We start from the raw sequence: 22,069 nt of genomic DNA, 5'->3' as shown, positions 1-22,069 counted from the left end.
TGGTGGTCCTACTGCTGATCACTGGAGTGTTCGGGAGGCTGTGGCTGAGAACCAGACACTCTTACCCAGCACAGGAGGCTGCTCAGCTCACTCTGTCCAATATACACCACATCTCAGAGGTAGCCTCCTAAGATAGCCGAGCAGACCAGTAGTCCAAGCTATGAGAACAGATGTCAAACGGTGCATTCATACATACATCTACAAAGGCAGACACACAAGTGCAAGCATGCACAGGCATGCATGCAGTGGTGTAGTGGAGGGTGTAGGCAAGTATACGCCGTATACACACTTATTTTTCAGTGGGCATTGCATATACTCGCTTCTTAGTCCCCACAATGTGTGTTGAAGTAGTATAGGGGAGGTATACGCTGTATCAATGAATACGGCTGATGGAACAGATCAGAATGTTTAGCTTAAAATGTTGATAGACTATTATTTCTTCATATTTTAGGTGCCGCAATGTGCTCAAGGCTGTAGGATATACACTAATGTTCCAAAATGGAATTTGCGGGAAAACTCTGTTCTAAAATGCACACAGGGTTTAATGGGCAGAGATGGAAATATCAGTTAGACATTTTTAAAGAGGCAAGATCTAAAGGTGCAACAATAATCATGGGTTGATAATATGACTAGGATAATGCCTTTGGCTGCTAGACAATGGAAGGAAGTTGAAAGAAAACCAATAGAACAGGAGAATGCATATGAGGAAGTCTTTATAAAATAATTACCTCCACATTTCTATGATTTCAAACAATGAAGGAACACTAAAAATATAGTGATGCTAATGATAGGCCTAAACATCTTCTGGTAGATAGTCTTTCCCAAAAACCTTCACAATTAAATGTTAACTAGCTACAAAGTAGCCTATGCCTACCTGGCAGAATGATGCATTAATCCAGTGGCCATTTGTTTTCTCCATCTCATGTGCTACAGAAACACTGCTAACAAAGCAGCAGTGCTTGGTGTCAGTTCACTTGAATTAAAGGATAACTACACTCAAAAATACAAATGTCTTAGATTTTTCCCAGACCTCAAAAAGGGGTCTCTGGATGTGGTTAAAGCATTGTTATGGTCTTAGAACATCCAATTGTGTTTTTCTATTTTGAAAAATGTACTTTGAGAGCTTAAACCCTTCTATTAGCCTACTTGCACAGTACAGATTGGGTTGGCCTGATTGTGAAAGACCAATATGGGATTTATCATATTAGTCCATTCAAAGTGTGTCACAATTTCTCATAGAATTTTTCACACATGGCGCCTTTCCTTCACCTTGTGGGCCTTTTTGGTAAATTTCTGGCAAACTTGAGTATACCCACTTCTCCAGTCACCACTACACTCACTTCATGCTTGCACGTGCACCCACACAAATTAAAATGTTGGATAAGGAAAGAGGAAACAATGAATTTATTGTACGTTTGGGCGTATATAAAATATCAGTGTAGAAATCAGGGATTTTGAAGATGTGGTATAAAACTGAAAACATCTGTAACATGGGTTTTCAGTGTTTTTTGTAAAGAAAAAAATAAAGGTATTTCAAAGAGCTGTCTTTAATTGAACTATTTCTGACCTTTTCGATGTCTAAAACAACATATTTATTGGAAATGTAGCTCGCTAAGTATTCTTGGGGTATTCCCCATCTATTTCAGGCGCACATCTCTAGCCAAACTTCGCTGTGGTCCGGGTCCGCTGAATGATGACGCAATCAACTTGCGCCACTTGTAGATATTAGCAGCTAGTCACAGATGAGCTTGCTAGCATTTTACAGCAGAAGTCACAATAGTGACTCGAGGCGGAAGAGACGTCAATATTTGTAGCTGACTAGCTAGCTGCTACAATATTACCTACCGAACTTTTAGTTAATTGTGTGTGGCTAGTGTTACTGCCGAATATAAGGACAAGACTCAGATATCAACGATTTGCTGTATCGTTATTTAATACGGGTAAGCCAAATGGTATTGTGACATGTTTTTTTTAGTTAAATAGCTAGCTACCAAGCTAACTTTAGCTAGCTCAGTGGCTGGCTAAAATTGGACATTTGGAGAACCGCCGGATCCAACCTCCGTCTCATTTTCACCCGTTAATCAATATTGGGTCTGTTAGCCGCTAGCTAGCACAGCTAAAGTTGGTTGGTGTTGCTAGTAATCTAACGTTATAGAGTGAAAAAAAAAAAAAGTTTAACCACTAAGTAGGCCGGACATTACACTTTCCAGTGGCAAAAAATAACTAGTTAGCTAGTTTTTTAACTGTGTTACTATTGTGTTAATCTAAATAGCCAGTTAGCGTGTTACTACTATGTGTTACTTGTGTTAGTTAGCTAGTCGTTTGTTTTTGTTTATCTTGCGCAATCTGACATGAGGCCTGTGAAGCCAGACAACTCAGTCATGCCCAGTCAAGACTGGCAGTGTAACGTTTCCCCTTACATACATGGTTGGCTGACAGTTACTTAGACAGGTCACCAGGTTTTGTTGTCATCAAGCTTTGAGCAGGCCAGTAAGTCCACTGCACCGTCTGTTTCATAAAATATTATGAATATACTAACAAGAAACATGGAGTGTACAAAACCTTAAGGACACCTGCTCTTTCCAATACAGACTGACCAGGTGAAAGCTATGATCCTTTGATGTCACTTATTAAATCCACTTCAATCAGTATAGATGAAGGGGAAGAGACAGGTTAAATAATGACTTTTAAGCCTTGAGACATGGTTTGTGTATGTGTGCCATTCAGAAAGTGAATGGGCAAAACCAAATATTCAGGAGTCTTTGAACAGGGTATGATTATGGTGCCAGGCGCACAAGTTTGTGTCAAGAACTACAACGCTGCTGGGTTTTTGTCAACAGTTTCCTGTGTGTATCAAGAATGGCCCACCACCCATTTTTACATTTTAGTAATTTAGCAGAAGCTCTTATCTAGAGCGACTTACAGTAAGTAGTGAGTTCAAATTGTCATACTTTTTTCGTACTGGTCCCCCGTGGAAATCGAACCCACAACCCTGGTGTTGCAAGTGCCATGCTCTACCAAGACCTGCAATGCTGCTGGGGTTTTCATGCTCAACAATTTCCTGTGTATATCAAGAATGGTCAACCACCCAAAGGACATCCAGACGACTTGACAACTGTGGGAAGCATTGGAGTCAACATGGGCCAGTATCCATGTGGAACACTTTCGACATGTTATGGAGTCCATGCCACGACGAATTGAGGCTGTTCTGAGGGCAAAAGGGGCGGAGGTACAACTCAATATTCAGGAAGGTGTTCTTATTGTTTTGTACACTCCGTGTAAATGTCTCTCCGCCCTAATAATGGGAGTCTGTAAAGCGGCACTGTGGGCTTTCTAGCTCCCGCCCATCATTTCTTCGAAGTGGTGGATACATCGCATTATTGTAATCCTTTTGTAAATATTTGATGAGGGTTGGTGACATCAACTGCCTGTATTCAATGGAGAGAGACGCAATGCTACTAGCCTGATTTCACTAATATGCATAGCTATCTCCAGAGAGCTCTGATATAAAGTTGTTTTTTCTCTGTTGCCACGATGTTACTTGTCCTATATGTATCAGTACACTCGTAACGACTTAAGGATTACTAAACTTCTATTTGGTCAAATAAAGCTCACGTAGGAAATAAGCTGTTAACCTCCATACAAAAACTCCTTGCTAGGTGGGAAGAACAATGACAAAACACCTGCTGGAAGGAGACAGATTTTCCAGAGTTGGGCTTCTCTCTTCCTCCCTGGCTTCATACAGCCTCAGCCAGGGGTTAAAGGTCATGGTCCTTTAGGCTAGATCCTAGAACTGGTGTGTTGTGGCCATGTACTGTAACCCAAGAAGAGTGTTGTGAAATGTCATGTGGCCGCTTAAAGATTTAGTAAACAGAAAGACTGAGATGGGAGCAGGTGCTAAGTTATAGAATGTGATGCTGGTCTTTTAAAGGCACGGGATGCCATTGCCACATGTTTGGTAGGTAGAGAGCTGGCCCTAGAACTATGTCAGTGGGATAATTTAACAGGACATGTTTCTAGGAACTGGGACATGGCCTGGTTGCTTTTTCTATTCATTAACTGACTGGTTCAACTTGAATTTTTTCACATCTAATTAGACCTAAATCTTTACTAAAAACGGTATGATTTTAAAACTATTTTTCTCTCATTATTTCAGGGCAGACCACTTCACTCATTCCTCCTTTTAAATCTAGAATATCAACACCACAAAGATGGAGGCGCTCCATGCCCACTGCATGAAGTGTGTAAACCGGAGGTGTATGATCCGCCCAGAGACTGGTGTGTCCTGTGATCTCATTGGCTGCCCTCTCGTCTGTGGAGCCGTCTTCCACTCCTGCAAAGTGGAGGAGCATCATTTATTATGCCCGTTTGAAAGAGTGCCTTGCCTCAACACTGGATTCGGGTGCCCTTTCACTATTGCTCGGCTCAAAATGGCTGAACACCTAGAGACGTGCCCGGCCAGTGTGGTGTGTTGCACCATGGAGTGGAACCGTTGGCCTGTGAGCTATTCAGACAGGAAGTCCTATGAGTACCTGAGCAATGTTGAAGTGGTGGAGCAGCTAGACATGGCCCTGGCTCTCCAAGATCAGAGGATGCTACTGGAGTCCCTCAGAGTCACCACCAACACGTCAAATAACGGATATAATAAACCAGCTGTGGAAACAAATGAAAAGATGGCCGATGTCGTGTCAAGTGTACCAGAGACTGCAGTTAGTAATGGAATGGTTGAAATGGATGAGGCTGCTGCTTTGACTAATGGAGTGATTGAAATGGATGATGAGGAGTCCTATATTTCGGTACACAAAAAGAACTTAGCAGCGACCTTGGAAGTTCTCAGAAGTGCAAAGGACGTCAACTTGATCAATGGAATTATAAATGGGGAAAAAACAGAGCGAAATGGGGTTCTCCATAATGGAGAGAACAGTGATGACTTGAAGAATGTAGAGATGAAGGAGAGCGGCACACAGTTGGACTGTGAGCTCGGAGCAGTGGGCGGAGTGTCTGTGGACTGTGGAGTCGGAACAGGCAGACAGGGAGATGAGAGCCACTGGATAGAGCTCGATGAACTAACCAAGTCTTCAGAGGAGGTGGAGAAGGACGGCATGATGGGTCTAGCAGAGGTGGGTCGTCCTTCTCTCAGTAACGGTTTCCACCATACAGGGGACGACCACAATCACTTGAGACGACGTGAGCGGATGGATCTGAGCAGATCTCCACCCAGACGCTCAGAAGTCAACAGGTCTTCAGACTTCAGGCCGGTGATGCCTTATCTCTCCATGCCTAATATAGTAGCACCACGGGAGCCCTCTGGGCCCCACCCTCCACCACTACCCATCCACCTGCCTCTTCCCATGCCTCTCCCTAATCTGGAACCCTACAACGTGCTCCAGCACCTGCCCTTAGAGATCGAAGATAGGTGGCTGGAGAGGAAACTACAGAACCTCCAGGTGCTCCGAGGGATGAGTGTGTTTACGTTTAACGGGCGCAGGGCTATGATGTCTGATCCCTATTTGTTCAGAGCTAAAATGGAGGACAAGTCAGTGGACACCTCAGACCTGGAGGTAACTGACGATCCATTGGGGCTCCATGGGATAGACCTGATCACGGCAGCGCTGCTTTTCTGCCTGGGTGATTCCCCCGGGGGCCGCAGCATCTCAGACAGCAGGTTTGTAGACGGTTATCGCGTCGACTTTGGTACCCAGACCTTTTCCTTCCCCTCGGCAATACTGGCCACTAACACCATGGTGGGGGACATCGCCTCAGCGTCGGCCTGTGATCACGCCAGCCCGCAGCTTTCCAACCCCAGCCCCTTCCACACCCTCAGACTGGACCTGGTGCTGGAGTGCGTGGCCCGCTACCAGACCAAGCAGCGCACCATGTTCACCTTTGTGTGTGGACAGCTGTTCCGCAGGGATGAGTTCTCCTCGCATTTCAAAAACGTTCACGGGGACATCCACGCCGGCCTGAATGGCTGGCTGGAGCACCGCTGTCCCCTGGCCTACTACGGCTGCACCTACTCCCAGAGACGCTTCTGTCCCTCTGTGCAGGGCTCCAGAATCATCCACGATAGACACCTGGGCTCGTTCGGGGTGCAGCCGGGTATGCCTCCCCAGTTTGGAGATAAAACTCTCCCCAGGAATGCCTGTCGGTTCGGCTCCTCCTGCGACCACCTGAGCTCCCTGCCCTTCGAGGTGCAACAGTATGTGGCTAGTTTTCTGGATGGCTTCAGCCTGTGCCAGCTGTCCAGGGTCTCACGTACCATGAGGGATGTGTGTGGCAGCTTACTCAAGTCCAGAGGCATGGTGGTGCTTCTCTGGGAGAACACACGACGGGCAGATGGGTCTTCCTCATGGCAGATCCAAAACAAGGTTAGTCGCTCACTGCATTTTAAACATGTGCATTAACATCTGTATTGAATTTTAGTTTATTGCATTTTCCCATAAATCTATGATCAATGGGAAATTTCCGAGATGAACGACAGTTTGAGACGCGCATGGGGATCTCAAGTTAGAATTCACTCCTATTTCCTGACCACTGAATGCATGCTGTCCTATATTAACACAGTAATTAATTAGATTTAAGGCTTTGCGTTGCAAGCAGGCATACCATATTACACATGTCTTCATTACAACTAATGAATTTCAATTACTCTCTTTTGTGATCCAGGTGTGGCGATTCAGTACGGCTTTCGGTACGGTGAACGAGTGGAAGTTTGCCAACATCGCCAATATGGCCGAACATCTGAAGAAGTGCAAGTTTAACACCATCACCCGTCGGGACGAGGCAATCCCTCTGCCCTGCATGTGCTTCACCAGAGAGCTCACCAAAGAGGGACGCTCACTGCGCTCAGTCCTCAAGCCAGTATTATGAGTTGCCCTATAACAGGGTTGGAGTCCATGGGTATGTCTGAATTGGTAGTCTATTCCCTATATATAGTGCACTACCTTTGAACAGGGGCCATAGATATAGAGCGGCAGGCAGCCTAGCGGTTAAGAGCATTAAGCCGGTAACTGAAAGGTCGCTGGTTCGACTATGTGGAAAATCTGCACTTAAGCAAGGCACATAATTGCTCCTGTCAGTCGCTCTGGACAAGAGTGTCTCCTAAATTGCTATTAAATTGAAATGTAGGAATAAGGCTGCCATTTTGGACGATGCCCCTTTAATTTCAGTCCATTCAGGAAGTTTTTACTGAATTGAAATGGACTCCCAACCCTGCTTTTTTCCAGCCTTGACAGAAAGAACCTGAATTGTTTTCAATGCCACTTTGTAATGTCATATTGTTACCAATGTACTGAAGAGATTAACTTTTACATACTCTGTCAATGTGTAAATAAAACAAATGTTACTTTATTTTTATATGAATAACTAGCAAAGTCAGTACTGTGCCACGTTGACAAAGAAAGAAAGTGGAGCCTTATGATAAACACTTGCTTTCTGGTCATACGAGGGTTCTGACGAAGACCTTTTAAAGAGATTTTTCACAGACTCCCAGCTAGAGCGATTTACAACATCTTATTGTCGTGCACGGTTTTACATACTTAGGGTCATCATGGTTTGAGTTGGCGGATAATGTCATTACCTTATCTGAATCTTAAGATTCAGACCAAACTTAATGTCCACACTACAGGCCATTATCAGAATGGAACATTTTACTATGTAGCTATTTAACTCTACAACCAGTATCAGACCGGGCAACAATGTTGGCTGGTTAAATGAAGGGTGATTGGTTGTCTTTTATCTATTTTCCTAATTTGAGAAATGGTACTTCTGTGAAAACCATTTGTGTGAATACTAGTTATTGGATCTGTTTGAGTCCAGTGAATCCTGCAGGTCAGGGAACGTGGGCATACCGTCGCTTCTGGGGATGAGAGTTGATCAGTATTGAAACTGATCATGGCAACTAATAATCATGGTCCTGTCATTTTAGTGTTAATCTATATATTTTCCTCTTGGCACTACGTAGACACTGCTCAGAAGTTGCCTGCTGTGTCTCAGGGTTTGTAAAACATGCCTACCTCCAAAATAAGACCCTATTCCCCTATATGGTGCACTACTTTTGACACGGGCCCATTTTAGGGCTCTGGTCAAAAGTAGTGCACTATAAAGGGAACGGGGTCCCATTTGGGATGCAGACAAGACGCTGTATCAATAAGTGCTGGCCATTACTTGTACTGTATTGCCTGCTTCACACGACAGGTTCCACCCAAACTGTACTGTACAGCTCTGCTTGGTTTTTGGTTTGGCTCTAGAGTTTAAATCGGGCTCATGTGTAAAAGATACACCAATCTACCAGTATTCACATGGAACAGTCACTTTAAAGTCATGGTTATAGAGTGGGGTTAGTCAGGACTGATATACCGGTCAGTATTATTGTGTTTTATGGCGGTGTTGGTACTGACACATTAAATTCCATGTCCTCAATAGATCTAATTATCAATAACCTACCTATCGTTTGACTTGATTTTTCTCTGAGTTGAAAGTCTGTTTTGGATTTGGAAGTGTGTAGAACAAGATTTAATTATTCGGACAGATTGTGCTGTAGAAATGAAGGCGGGGATTCAATCCGATCATGAGTTGTAGACAATGCAGCTTTTAAAGGCTATGTTCTGAGCTAGCAATCCTGATAAACGCTGCATATATTGTTTCAATTAAATGGTACATTGTCGACAAAGCGTAACCGGATTGGAGTCCAGCCTTAATTCATGGGTTTAAGATTCTGTTGTAGAAATTGAGGGCCAGACTTCTTAAGGGCATAGTTTGCATCCTGTTTAAAAAAAAAAAGAAAAAAAAAGTAAAAGACAAATCACTTTATTTGACCTTAAGTTCTTCTTCTCTGAATCCCTGTACAGTTTATTCTACAGTTGTATTCCATTTGGGGGGGGGGGGGAGAGACCGGTGCAAACTTTGCATGGTTGAAAACATGATTAGCACCCCAGATGGATAGTTAAACATTTTTTTGTGTGAGTTAACTTCCAAAATATGCATCAGTCCTGCGTGTGTTTTGTGATATTTAATTTGTATTGTCAGAACTCAACTCTTTTTGTATTCTTTCATGCAACCCTTTTTTTTAATGTCCTTCTATTATCTGGTGTAGTTTCTAATCTGATGAACATGCCACAAATATTAGACTGTTCAGAGGATGCTATGGTTTAACCTATTGATCATCCCCACATTATTGCCTGGTCCCAGATAAGTTTGTGCTTTTTAGCCAAGTCAGATGGTTAAATTCCAATGACTGTATGCAAAACGGCATAAACAGATCTGAGACCAGGCAAACCATTTTCTTCCCCCTGCATGTGAGTGAAGAGATTAACAGTCATTCTTAACCTGATTTATCCATAAAATGTAAGGTTATGTTTCCTCTACAATAACCCTTTTAAAGGTTGTGTGTGTATTGAGCCTGGATACACTGGGCCTATGTAGTTCTGTCTCAACTCTTCATATTTGGTTTGTCTTACTACATTTGTATGGTACATCTGCAACAATGAGATCACACCAAGTTATAGCTTTAAACAAGGTGTCTTACCACTGTTTTACAATGTTTTTGTTTCTTGTTTTAGCCGCCCAGGTGTATAAAGGTCCTTCACATACTGTGTATCATCTAGATCATTTTCATCACCAATAAACATTTGTTTTCATTACTTGTTACAACATGGTTGACATTTTTCTACAAGAACAGTATCATTTTTACTGATGGTTGTGTCTCAGCTGCTGAAGGTGTGTGAGGAGACTAGAGGAGGTTGGGCCTCCATCGGTGAGGTTTGGTAGCAGGGCCTCCGTGGTGAGGATACGCAGGCGAGGCGGTTCCTGACAAAACACACAAACGATACAATTCTATTGGGGGAACGAAGCCACACAAAAGTGAACTTGTTACTAGGCAGTAATATGCCAAGAAGAGATACTCACTGTTTTGGGTCTCTCCAGCTGTGTTGTAGAATCCCTCTTGCTATCGTCCTGCTGTGGGCCAGCGTGTTCTGGGTTTCTGATGCTGGATCTGTTGTGAGGGAAAGTGTAACAGGATGTCTTCCGTCGCCCTGTTGAGAGAGAGCACAGGCTGAATCTATGGCTAGCTGCAGCATAGTGAGTTATTCATTAAACAGTATGTTATGTTTTGTACTGGGCACATACACTACTCTAGAACTGCATAGCGGTTCTCGATCCTGGTCCTCTGGACCCAAAGGGGTGCGTTTTTGCACTAGCACCACACACCTGATTCAAATCAAAAAAAGCCTGATGATGAGGTGATTATTAGAATCAGGTGTAGTAGTGCTAGGGCAAAAACAAAAATGTGCACCCCTTTGGGTCCCCAGAGCCAGGATTGAGAACCATTGCCATAGTAAGTTACTGCTGTATGGAAAGGGAGTGAGTGGAACACACTGAAGCTGAGCCATTACCTGCTGTGTAGGTACACCTGGAGAGAGCAGTCTCAACGTCCTCTACCTGGCTCTGCAGCTTGTCCACCCGCTGGAAAGCCTCCTGTTTGAGGCTGCGTTCCTGATGAAGCTGGCCCTTCACCTAAAGCCACAGTGGGTGCCTGGGTTAATGTCCATTACACCAATGATCTAAACTTGCTCTGTCTAATTTACGGTAAATGTGCTCCCTTCATCAGGGAATATACACATTTAGATAAATTATTCCCAGGGCCAGGGATTTTTCATGACCATATAATCTGACCAGGAAAGGCCAGGCCCAAGTTTATACCTACGCGACACATACACTGCTCAAAAAAATAAAGGGAACACTAAAATAACACATCCTAGATCTGAATGAATGAAATATTCTTATTAAATACTTTTTTCTTTACATAGTTGAATGTGCTGACAACAAAATCACACAAATTATCAATGGAAATCAAATGTATCAACGCATGGAGGTCTGGATTTGGAGTCACACTCAAAATTAAAGTGGAAAACCACACGACAGGCTGATCCAACTTTGATGTAATGTCCTTAAAACAAGTCAAAATGAGGCCCAGTAGTGTGTGTGGCCTCCACATGCCTGTATGACCTTCCAACAACGCCTGGGCATGCTCCTGATGAGGTGGCGGATGGTCTCCTGAGGGATCTCCTCCCAGACCTGGACTAAAGCATCCGCCAACTCCTGGACAGTCTGTGGTGCAACGTGGCATTGGTGGATGGAGTGAGACATGATGTCCCAGATGTGCTCAATTGGATTCAGGTCTGGTGAACGGGCGGGCCAGTCCATAGCATCAATGCCTTCCTCTTGCAGGAACTGCTGACACACTCCAGCCACATGAGGTCAAGCATTGTCTTGCATTAGGAGGAACCCAGGGCCAACCGCACCAGCATATGGTCTCACAAGGGGTCTGAGGATCTCATCTCGGTACCTAATGGCAGTCAGGCTACCTCTGGCGAGCATATGGAGGGCTGTGCGGCCCCCCAAAGAAATGCCACCCCACACCATGACTGACCCACCGCCAACCCGGTCATGCTGGAGGATGTTGCAGGCAGCTGAACGTTCTCTACGCCGTCTCCAGACTGTCACGTCTGTCACATGTGCTCATGTGCTTTCATCTGTGAAGAGCACAGGGCGCCAGTGGCGAATTTGCCAATCTTGGTGTTCTCTGGCAAATGCCAAACGTCCTGCACGGTGTTGGGCTGTAAGCACAACCCCCACCTGTGGACGTCGGGCCCTCATACCACCCTCATGGAGTCTGTTTCTGACCATTTGAGCAGACACATGCACATTTGTGGCCTGCTGGAGGTCATTTTGCAGTGCTCTGGCAGTGCTCCTCCTGCTCCTCCTTGCACAAAGGCGGAGGTAGCGGTCCTGCTGCTTGGTTGTTGCCCTCCTACGGCCTCCTCCACATCTCCTGATGTACTGGCCTGTCTCCTGGTAGCGCCTCCATGCTCTAGACACTACGTTGACAGACACAGCAAACCTTCTTGCCACATCTCGCATTGATGTGTCATCCTGGATGAGCTGCACTACCTGAGCCACTTGTGTGGGTTGTAGACTACGTCTCATGCTACCACTAGAGTGAAAGCACCGCCAGCATTCAAAAGTCACTAAAACATCAGCCAGGAAGCATAGGAACTGAGAAGTGGTCTGTGGTTATCACCTGCAGAACCACTCCTTTATTGGGGGTGTCTTGCTAATTGCCTATAATTTCCAACTGTTGTCTATCCATTTGCACAACAGCATGTGAAATTTATTGTCCATCAGTGTTGCTTCCTCAGTAGACAGTTTGATTTCACAGAAGTGTGATTGACTTGGAGTTACATTGTGTTGTTAAAGTGTTCCCTTTATTTTTTTGAGCAGTGTACAATGTAATTGTTTGAAAGTCTGGGAACTTAAGTTATTATCCATCTCTGTTTTATGGTCCTCCAACCCGGATGATGTCTGTTTTAGTAATACTAGAACAGATCATTTTATATTATGTGTTGGTGTGTTTGTACTGCAGGGATGAGAACGAGTGTCACCTGTCTGATGTCTTTGGCACTGCGTTGTCTCAGTAGCCGTCTGTCTCTGCTGCTCCTGTCCAGCTGAGTCCTGAGGTCTTGGAGCTGTCTGTCTCTGTCCCCCACGCCCTCTCTCAGCTGCTCCAGGCTCTGCAGGTGGTAGCTGTCCAGCTCCTGTCTGCTCTGGACCTCCTGAGCAGAGTGATGCCTCACCTCATGGAGCTCTGCGCTCTGTGGGCATAAAAATCTCTCTACTGTCAGACCAGACAGGCAAATATTTCTAGATCTGGTTATTAAAATCGGCTATGACAGAAAATATCACACTATTTACAATGATGTAAAATGAGAAGAAAATGTGAAGATTCATTCCACTTGTTATCTGTAATGTTGTAGAAAGAAATGCATGTGAATGAGTCAGAGTGAGGATATAGCTAGCTACCTGTTTGGTGAGCAGTCTCTTGGTGCGGTTGTACTCCGTCTGACACTGTGTCATGGCCCTCTGAGTGACTTCCAGTTCCTGCTTCAGTACGATCACTTCACCCTCTGACATCATCTTCATTCGCAGTGCCTCCCTCTGACATGACATCTCCCTCTAGACACAACACAAGTCACAGTCGCACAAAACGTCAGCAAAAAAACATGAAAAGCCACAGCCATTCTGGTGCAATCCATATGAGTCTGTACATTTGTATTCAAATTACAATCATTTAGCAGAGGCTCTTATGCACAGGTTATCTGTGCATTCAACTTAAGTAGGTCAAATCATAAAACAACTGTGATGTCACGGTCATTGCAAGTCAATACACTTGTGTGATTTTGGGGACAATCCTTTCCAATCCTCCTAACCGTACCTGCTGGCTGTGGAGCAATCTACGGTGCAGCTTGCCCTGTCCAACCACCTGTCTCCAGTGGCCCAGTGCCTTCAACTTAGACAGCAGGCCAGTCAGCAGACTGTTCTCCATGCTCAGGTCATGGAGCTCCTGCTTCTGATGGAGGAGAAGAGGAAGAAGAAAGATTAAGGAAGAGAATATCTGTTAGTTATGAATGCAATAATTCTGTAAACAGCTGAGTCACAATTCAGTCACTTGCTTCGAAAACAACTTTGAGCCCCAATCGTCTCACCTCCGACTGTGTCTTAAGAAGAGCTTCATTGCCTTTAGTGGAGCCAAACTTCTTCAGCTTGATGATGTTATCCACTCCCTCTCTCCTCACTTTGCTCACCAGCTGAGTAACATCCTGGTCCATTCGCACATGGTACTCATCAAGCCTGGCCTGTGATCCATCCAAGTAAACAATAAAGTAAAAAGACGAGAGGGTGTGCGTTATGGTGCTTTTAGCGTGGCAGTGATGTGGTCAAAAGTACGATGCGACCAAACACCAACTATTTTCCAAATTAACCAGTTATTGTGGATCATTGTTAGTATCACCTCACAATGATCCTGACTAAGAGACTATAAGGTGCTCATACATGCTTATGTCAAGTCTTATAATGCATTCTAACAGCATCATAATGCATTATACCTTCAGGCTTTAGATAGTTACCGTTATGATAAAAAGATAGGTTTTAAAAGCGTTTCGTACCTTCAGTTGAATGCAGGTGGAGAAAAGTTGTCGGACCAGGGAGTCATAGCACTGTTTGTATTTTAGGCTAATCTGCTGCTCCAGACCTCTCTGTTCCTCCTCCAGTTGGGTGACCCGGGTACGCAGGGCTGTGGTCTGCAACATCATCCCACGACAGAGCCCACTGACCTCGCTGTAAGTGTTGATGGTCTGGGACTGGGACGCCTCAAGGTTCTTCACATCCTGCAGGACAAATATTGTACAGAGAGAAGTCAAAGAAGCAAGAACTTAAAGATACGTTTGTGTGCAGTTTAGCAAATGAATGGTATAAAGCCCCGGAATCAAACCGGTTTGGAACCCTGCTCACGTGATAACTAACCTTGCCCGACACCGGAAGACTAGCGTTATCTCCCAGAGGTTCTAATCCCAGTTGTTCACACATATACTGTATTAGCATATCTTGACACACATCTTATGCACTGAACTGCTGAAGTACAGTAGAGTAGGATACCTGTTCTCTGCGGTAGAGCAGCTGGCTCTCCTGCTGTAAGATCTGTTCATAGAACTGGGAGTAGAGGAGGAAGCTGCTGCGTTCTCTCTCCATCACAGAGCGGCCCAGAGTGGACAGACACCGCTGGAGGTGGGCCTCGGGGAAGGTCAGCTGGCAGGAGATATATAACATATATTTTTGTCATGAAACTGTTCTCACGTTCTTGGTGCTTGGAACCTATGAACCTGTGACTGCCAATTAAAAAATAAAAAAAAATCTGAGAAAAAGGACCAGACTGCTACCGATTGTTTTAGGGCTATTGTCTTGCCTGTCTGTCCATTCTGTGTTGGGTTTCTCACCTGTCCCTCCTCCGTCTGCTCAGCACACTCCATTAGCTGCTGGGTGAAGCGCTCCACTAACTGAGGTCTCTCTGGGGACAGACTGTGCTTCATGGGGCCTTGCTTCCACAACTCTGGACAACAGTGGTAACAGTGATTAGTCAACCATTACACCTAGAATCTTTCGACTCATACTCATAGCTGTTTAACCTGTTCGTGATGTAACAGTAAAATGTAAACATATTCAAATGTTTTAAAGGACAACAGAAATCCAGATCCAACATTGGTTACTGTCTTCGTGAGACATCCTGAGAGATGGGTAGTGTACCTGTGGGGAGGCCTGTGTCTTGGCGTGCCCGCTCCGAAATCACCAGGGTCAGCTCTCTCGTGATCCTCCTCTGTACCGCTCGGATCATATCACACTCCGTACTCTCCAGTAGCCTGAGCAACTGAGGCACCATGCACAGACTCAATGAGATGTTCCTCATTATCTTGTTTGCCACATTACAGATATAACCTATTGCTCAGTCCGTAGAAACTGATTGAGCCACCATACATAGAGTCAACAGAGAAACCAATGTTCATGTTTATCCTCATTTTCATTACACAATTTACAACCTGTTCCTCAGTCTGTAGCACTACTCGACTAGTCTGGGTTCCAACCTTTAAAAAAAATGTGTTATTTAACCTTTATTTAACTAGGAAAGTTAATTTAAGAACAAATAATTATTTACAATGACGGCCTGCCATGAGGCAAAACGCCTCCTGTGGGGAAGGGGGCTGGGATTCCAAGTAAAAAATGTAGGACAAAACACACATCATGACAAGAGAGACACCGCAACACGACATAAAGAGAGACCTGCGACAACAACACAACATGGCAGCAACACAACATGGTAGCAACACAACATGACAAGAACATAACATGGTAGCAACACAACATGGCAGTAGCACAACATGGTAGCAGCACAAACATGGTACAAACATGGTTAGGCACAGACAACAGCATGAATGGCAAAAAAAGGTAGAATCAACCTGAATCAAGGCTTTATTTCGTGAAGTGAAACAATGGTGAAACGTAGCGTGGATTCAGTTTGGATCCCAGACGACTACGGTATATGGATTGTTACACGAATACAGTGGCTTTTTATGTCCATCAGACGTTATGTGTGTACATTTTGAGAAAACACTCAAGTTAACAGTTGGATCACGTACACTGAGTGTACAAAACATTAGGAACACCTCTTTCTATGACAGACTGACCAGGTGAATCCAGGTGAAAGCTATGATTCCTTATTGATGTCACCAGTTAAATCCACTTCAATCAGTGTAGATGAAGGGCAGGAGACAGGTTCAATAATTATTTTTAAGCCTGGAGACAATTGAGATATGGATTGTGTATGTGTGCCATTCAGAAAGTGAATGAGCAAGACAAAAGATTTAAGTGCCTTTGAACGGGGTATGATAATAGGTGCCAGGCGCACCAGTTTGTGTCAAGGACAGCAACACTGCTGGGTTTTTCACACTCATCAGTTTCCCGTGTGTATCAAGAATAGTCCACCACCCACTTTTACATTTTAGCAGATGCTCTTATCCAGAGTGACTTCATACATTTTTATACTGGTCCACTGTTGGAGTCAAACCCACAACCCTAGCGTTGCATGCGTCATGCTCAACCAACTGAGCCACACGGAATCACCCAAAGGGCATCCAGCCAAATCGACACATTGGAGTCAACATGGGCCAGCATTGCTGTGGAACGCTTTCGACACCTTGTAGAGTCCATGCCCTGACAAATTGAGGCTGTTCTGAGTTATAAAGGGGACTGCAACTCAATATTAGGAAGGTGTTCTTAATGTTTTGTAAACTCAGTGTACATTTTACTCTCTACCTAAACTAAAAAAAATCCAATTGTATTGGTCACATACACATGGTTAGCAGATATTATTGCGAGTGTAGCAAAATGCGACTAAATTCCGACTAAACCGTGTTAAAAGATTCCAATAGAGGTCAGGTGTGTGAGTGAGCTATCATGGTGTGCTGCAGTAGTACAATACTTGGAATCTCTTGATGTGAACCTCGGAAGCTCCTGCAGGAGGCAGTAGAGGCTGGCTGTCAGACAGCAGAGCCTCAAAGTCCTTCTCTTTACCCATCTTTTGAGCCAGGGCTCTCATACTTGGGTACTGGATGTCTGCTCTGAAATGTAGAAGCATGAGACCCACTGAGCTACATATTAACGATGAGACGACATCAACTCACAGTCAGGATTAATAAACAAGGAACAATCATTTCTATGTGAAAGTTTGTTAATGTCGCTGTTGCTTATCCATCACTATTCACAAACCTTGATATAAAAATCCCCCCCCCCCATGTATTCAAATCACATTTTATTGGTCACATACACATAATGAGTAGATGTTATCGCGGGTGTAGCGAAATGCTTGTGTCCCTAGCTCCAACAGTGCAGTAGTATCAGTAGTAGTACAATTCCCAACAACACAATACAATCTAAAAGTAAAAGAATGGAATTAAGAAATATGTATTGCATGGTATGTCAGAATATCACATCAAGTAAAAACTTTTTCATGGGCAATACTAACTAACCTGTAGAGTCTTGAGAAGTGCCTGTGGATCTTCATGGTATTGATCTGTTCCACCCCTAGCTGTCGCCTTCCCCAGCTCTCCTTAAACACCTCCAGCTGTTTGGTGAGGAGCAGGAAACCCTTTAACACAGACAGCACCTGGAGAGGGTCCTGGAGGGGAGCAGAGGAGATCCCCTTCTCTTCTTCATCAACACTGTCATCCACACTGCTACCATCCTCCTAGTATTAAGACACAATACTGTCAGTCAGTGCAAAAAAAAACTGTTCACAGCATTGCTTGCAAGGTGCTTTTTCTGCCAGTAAACATAGATGTTACATACATGTTTAGGCCTACATGTGTTTTGAATGCAACTATGTACCTAGTAACCCATATATTTTAACACACCCCAAAGAAAAGATCTTCTAACACGTATGTAAATATACTTCCTCGGGCTTTCCATGTGAGTCCCCCGCCTTGTTGTCATGGAGACGTAGCGGCGCTGCCCCTCTCCCTCCGCTGTTCAGGACATCCTCCATTAGTAGAGACACGCCCAGGATCGCTCCATTGGCCTCCATCCTGCTGCGGTCACCCAGCCCACTCAGACACAGCTGGATTACAAGCAGCATAAGACCATGAACACCCACAATATAGTCATTTAGCATCGTAGATACTCTTATCCAGAGCAGCTTACAATGCATTCAACCAAAATAGATAAAACAATCACCATCATTTCTAGTTGCCTCTATTTGCTAAATCACTTGCCTGTAAGAACGGAAAAACAAGAAATATCATAAAGGAGAGTAGAAGTCTACCTGCATGCAGTACTCAATGGGTGGGATACCCCAAATGTCTACAGAGTGCAATCCATGACACACCAGAAAACTTCTCCATGGGTACATCCTTTGAGCCTAGAGAGCACAAATACATGATGACCTAACAATTGTCCAAGAGTACAACCTTGCCTGAGCAGTAGAAAGTAGCATTAACTATACTGTGTTTCCCATTTACTCTGGATAGTAACACAAACACTGTCTGGGGTTTAGAAGTGTAAACTTTATAACAAACCCGGGGGCTGTGAGGCTCCATTGGCTCTGGTAAAGACAGTAGAGAACTGTGATTGGTTCTGACGCTATCACTCAGTGTAGGGAGGGCGTGTCCCATGTTGTCACTCACGCTCTGATAGGCTACGATGTTACCAGAGGAGAGAAACGCCTCTCTGAGAGAGAGAGAGAGAGCATATCAAATACTTTGTGTTTTCACTTTTGATTTCCATTGGTCCCATTGAACTGATTTAGCTAAATCAAGCTCAAGCGTTTGAAAGTTGTTGACACATAATGTATTTGACCAAGGTCTGGTTCTTATGCTAGGAACCCTCATACTCCATTACACTTATCTAAACCAGCTCACTGATGGCATATATCAACATCTTCTACCTTTCTCCACTCACCTGATGAGGTGCCTCACAGCGGTGTCGTACTGCAAGAAGAGCACGTGTCTCCGTAGTTGAAGCAGGCGACCCACAGCCTCAGGACTACCAGGGTCACAAAGAGAGTCAACCTGTTTCTGGATCTCCCACAGCTCCGCACCTTAACAACAACATGGTAATTTAGCGGATGCTTTCCTCCAATGTGACTTACAGAACTGTCAACAGTGACACAGATAGTACTGTATATGTGTTTGATGCGGGAAATCAAACTCCCAATCCTGCACCATGATTTAACCCACTGAGGCATTGGAACCACGGGTCTGTTTATGACTAATGCATACCGATGCCTTCAGCACCTCCCCAGTCAGCTGTAAGCTCTCCCCCTCCTGCTCCTCCTCCTCTCTTGGAGCTGAAGACTCCTGGATTCCCCAGTCGGGCGAAACTGACCAGGTAATAGATGATGTCATGCAGGGCAGAGACTATCTCCAGACTATGGTGAAGAGCCCGGCAACATGCCTGTTATGCAACAAAAGGAAACCAGTTCAAGATAAACGTGCTCTATTTTATTTATTTTACCAGGCAAGTCAGTTAAGAACAAATTCTTATTTTCAATGACGGCCTAGGAACAGTGGGTTAACTGCCTGTTCAGGGGCAGAACGACAGATTTGTACCTTGTCAGCTCGGGGGTTTGAACTTGCAACCTTCCGGTTACTAGATCACTATGCCGAGATCACCAACTAGATTCAGGCAAAAGGCTGATTTTTTTATTTTTTTGCGGAAGGTCGGGGAGCCCAGAACATAATTACAAATCGTTTGTAGACCGCAAATGGACCGCAATAAACCCAAACAGATTTAATATTTGACTAAAAGATAACGATTTCAAACCTTGCTCACGTTTGCATACGATCATGTGTCTCTCTATTATGAGTGGGAGTACTTGGGAACAGATTTCCTAAATTAAAATCACTTGGAGTTGATTTCCTGGTGTTTCTACAGTCTTTTATGTCTACCAATAAAAATTTAAAAATCCTCCGAAAACGTATGTGGCCAAATAAAACCGCCAGCTGAGAAACCCTGCTCTGGAGTCTTAGAAACATTCCATTGTTCTGGATTTAGTTTTCATTTGCATACAGGAAAGATAGACAGAGACGTAGCAAGGCCATGGTTTTGTTTTTCGACTGATATCACAAAATCTAATTTGAATCCACTCCTCCATGCATGTGTCTGTGTCCATCTGTAGGTTAACACAATGTAAAGCAGGTTAGAACCTCTCACCGAGTCCTCCAGGGTTCTGAACATGAGGAGAACCTCAGTGTAGTGGGGGAGGAACCACAGGTTGAGGAACATTCTGCCGTCGGCTGACAGCAGGCACCTGGGACGCCGCTGGAAATTCCTGTCCAACCAAGTGGAACAAAAATCATCTCTGACTTCCAACCGCAGAGACACTGAGCAAATACACTACCACAGGGTATCTTCACACTCATAAAATATTCTCTCTGTCAATATATGCAAGGTTTTCTGAAGCAAGTATTCTTATATGATCATTGATGTAGTGGATGTTTACCCACCTATTTAAAAAAAAACTACATCCCTGAATTTCATGCTACAAAACGCTCTCTCACACTGGTCTTACCTGGGGTCAGGGCGAACACCTAGTCCTGATTCCATATCGCTTTTCAACTCATGATCCTGGCCAATCAGGAAGTGGGACTGGCGGATGTCTGGCAGCTCGTCCAGTAAGGTGGTCAGGCTGTGGTACAGGCCTATAATCTGCCCTCTCACACAACACTGGGACATGCGCAAACTGAATCTAGGAAAAAGTTGACAGACACAGACAACATGTTACAGGTACACCTGGAGGAAAGTCAACTTCAGGGAAATAAAGTCCCCAAAATGTGATGAAACAATCGGGTCTCCTGTGAATAAACACTTCCAAATGAGTCATGCTAGGAAGCTTCACTTTAGCATGTCTGAACATGGCAATCATGATCGTCAACTTCTACTACTGGAAACACTTATCTCCCTCACTAGCTTTAAGCACCAACTGTCAGAGCAGCTCACAGATTACTGCACCTGTACATAGCCCACCTATAATTTAGCCCAAACAACTACCTCTTTCCCTACTGTATTTATTTTATTTATTTATTATTTTGCTCCTTTGCACCCCATTATTTTTATTTCTACTTTGCACATTCTTCCACTGCAAATCTACAATTCCAGTGTTTTACTTGCTATATTGTATTTACTTTGCCACCATGGCCTTTTTTTTGTTGCCTTTACCTCCCTTATCTCACCTCATTTGCTCACATCGTATATAGACTTGTTTATACTATATTATTGACCGTATGTTTGTTTTGCTCCATGTGTAACTCTGTGTCGTTGTATGTGTCGAACTGCTTTGCTTAATCTTGGCCAGGTCGCAATTGTAAATGAGAACTTGTTCTCAACTTGCCTACCTGGTTAAATAAAGGTGAAATAAATAAATAAACTACAGATGTACATACTTTCGACAGAACTCAATAATCAGCCTCCTCTTGATTTTTGCTACTTCATCCTGCGGTGAAAGAGAAGGTCATGAAGGTAAACAATCAAACAGTAATATCTGAGATCCAACATAGCCCCTGCCCCCTCTGACCTCTATGACATTTCACTTACAGGGTTCATCATCACAACACCCATGATCTGTCTCCTCTTTACGAAAGAGTTCAACATCTCATCTCGTGGACCCACTTTCTCCAGCTGGATGGAAACAAACGCCTCGGTCAGCCTGAACAAACACAACAGTCAAATCACATGACATAATAATTATATTTAACTGTAATAATATTGATAATTACAAAACATGACCTTCATTGACCCTCCAACTCACCTCTCCCTGGTTCCTGTACCAGTTATCTTCGGTTCAATTGTATCTTTGCAAAATTTGGGACCCTGCTTAGCTAAGGAGCTTGCATCGCCACTAGAACAAAGAACTTCCTAAATCAAAGAGAATTTTTATTTATTTTACCAGGCAAGTCAGTTAAGAACAAATTCTTATTTTCAATGATGGCCTAGGAACAGTGGGTTAACTGCCTGTTCAGGGGCAGAACGACAGATTTGTACCTTGTCAGCTCGGGGATTCGAACTTGCAACCTTTCGGTTACTAGTCCAACGCTCTACCACTAGGCTACCCTACCCAGAGAAGTGATTTGATCCCAGTAAACAGGCCACTGGATTAAAGTATATGTGTAGTGATGTAAGGTACCTCTGG

General features: G+C 44.1%; 2 protein-coding genes across 3 annotated transcripts; one reads left to right on the top strand and one right to left on the bottom strand.

The window, feature by feature from the left end:
- Positions 1-281: 281 nt before the first annotated feature.
- LOC135507879 (F-box only protein 30-like) lies at positions 282-9,641 on the top strand. Its single transcript, XM_064927616.1, has 3 exons — positions 282-1,940; positions 4,157-6,368; positions 6,667-9,641. The coding sequence occupies exons 2-3, from the start codon at positions 4,212-4,214 to the stop codon at positions 6,868-6,870; spliced, it is 2,361 nt and encodes a 786-aa protein (XP_064783688.1). The 5' UTR covers positions 282-1,940; positions 4,157-4,211; the 3' UTR covers positions 6,871-9,641.
- si:ch73-242m19.1 (coiled-coil domain-containing protein 162) lies at positions 8,793-22,068 on the bottom strand. 2 transcript variants are annotated; one of them, XM_064927615.1, is made up of 23 exons: positions 21,689-22,068; positions 21,475-21,586; positions 21,324-21,373; positions 20,453-20,629; positions 20,095-20,212; positions 19,161-19,335; positions 18,841-18,979; positions 18,459-18,609; positions 18,206-18,301; positions 17,837-18,001; positions 17,415-17,632; positions 16,889-17,006; positions 15,139-15,259; positions 14,832-14,944; positions 14,494-14,643; positions 14,004-14,225; positions 13,545-13,694; positions 13,274-13,408; positions 12,862-13,014; positions 12,444-12,653; positions 10,395-10,515; positions 9,907-10,034; positions 8,793-9,807 (listed from the first exon to the last, which is right to left on the bottom strand). In XM_064927615.1, exons 2-23 carry the CDS (start codon positions 21,529-21,531, stop codon positions 9,688-9,690), a joined length of 3,087 nt encoding a protein of 1,028 aa, XP_064783687.1. In that variant the 5' UTR covers positions 21,532-21,586; positions 21,689-22,068; the 3' UTR covers positions 8,793-9,687. The 2 variants fall into 2 exon arrangements, with proteins under 2 accessions (XP_064783687.1, XP_064783686.1); XM_064927614.1 differs by having other exon boundaries at positions 16,868-17,006; positions 21,689-22,067.
- Between the last annotated feature and the right edge of the window lies 1 nt (position 22,069).

Source organism: Oncorhynchus masou, chromosome 21 (assembly GCF_036934945.1).
Source record: "Oncorhynchus masou masou isolate Uvic2021 chromosome 21, UVic_Omas_1.1, whole genome shotgun sequence".
NCBI lineage: Eukaryota > Metazoa > Chordata > Actinopteri > Salmoniformes > Salmonidae > Oncorhynchus > Oncorhynchus masou.
The sequence above is the reverse complement of the archived record's forward strand: the minus strand, read 5'-3'. Positions and strand labels throughout refer to the sequence as shown.

What these genes read in the sequence shown, in the direction of transcription:
- LOC135507879 (XM_064927616.1), top strand. Translation starts at nt 4,212, where the DNA reads ATGGAGGCGCTCCATGCCCACTGCATGAAGTGTGTAAACCGGAGGTGT. An exon ending in CATGGCAGATCCAAAACAAG is followed by an intron (nt 6,369 to 6,666) that starts GTTAGTCGCTCA and finishes TTTGTGATCCAG; the next exon opens with GTGTGGCGATTCAGTACGGC.
- si:ch73-242m19.1 (XM_064927614.1), bottom strand. Translation starts at nt 21,531, where the DNA reads ATGTTGAACTCTTTCGTAAAGAGGAGACAGATCATGGGTGTTGTGATG. An exon ending in AGACACAGGCCTCCCCACAG is followed by an intron (nt 14,945 to 15,138) that starts GTACACTACCCA and finishes ACTGTTGTCCAG; the next exon opens with AGTTGTGGAAGCAAGGCCCC. An exon ending in GATTGCTCCACAGCCAGCAG is followed by an intron (nt 13,015 to 13,273) that starts GTACGGTTAGGA and finishes TGTTGTGTCTAG; the next exon opens with AGGGAGATGTCATGTCAGAG.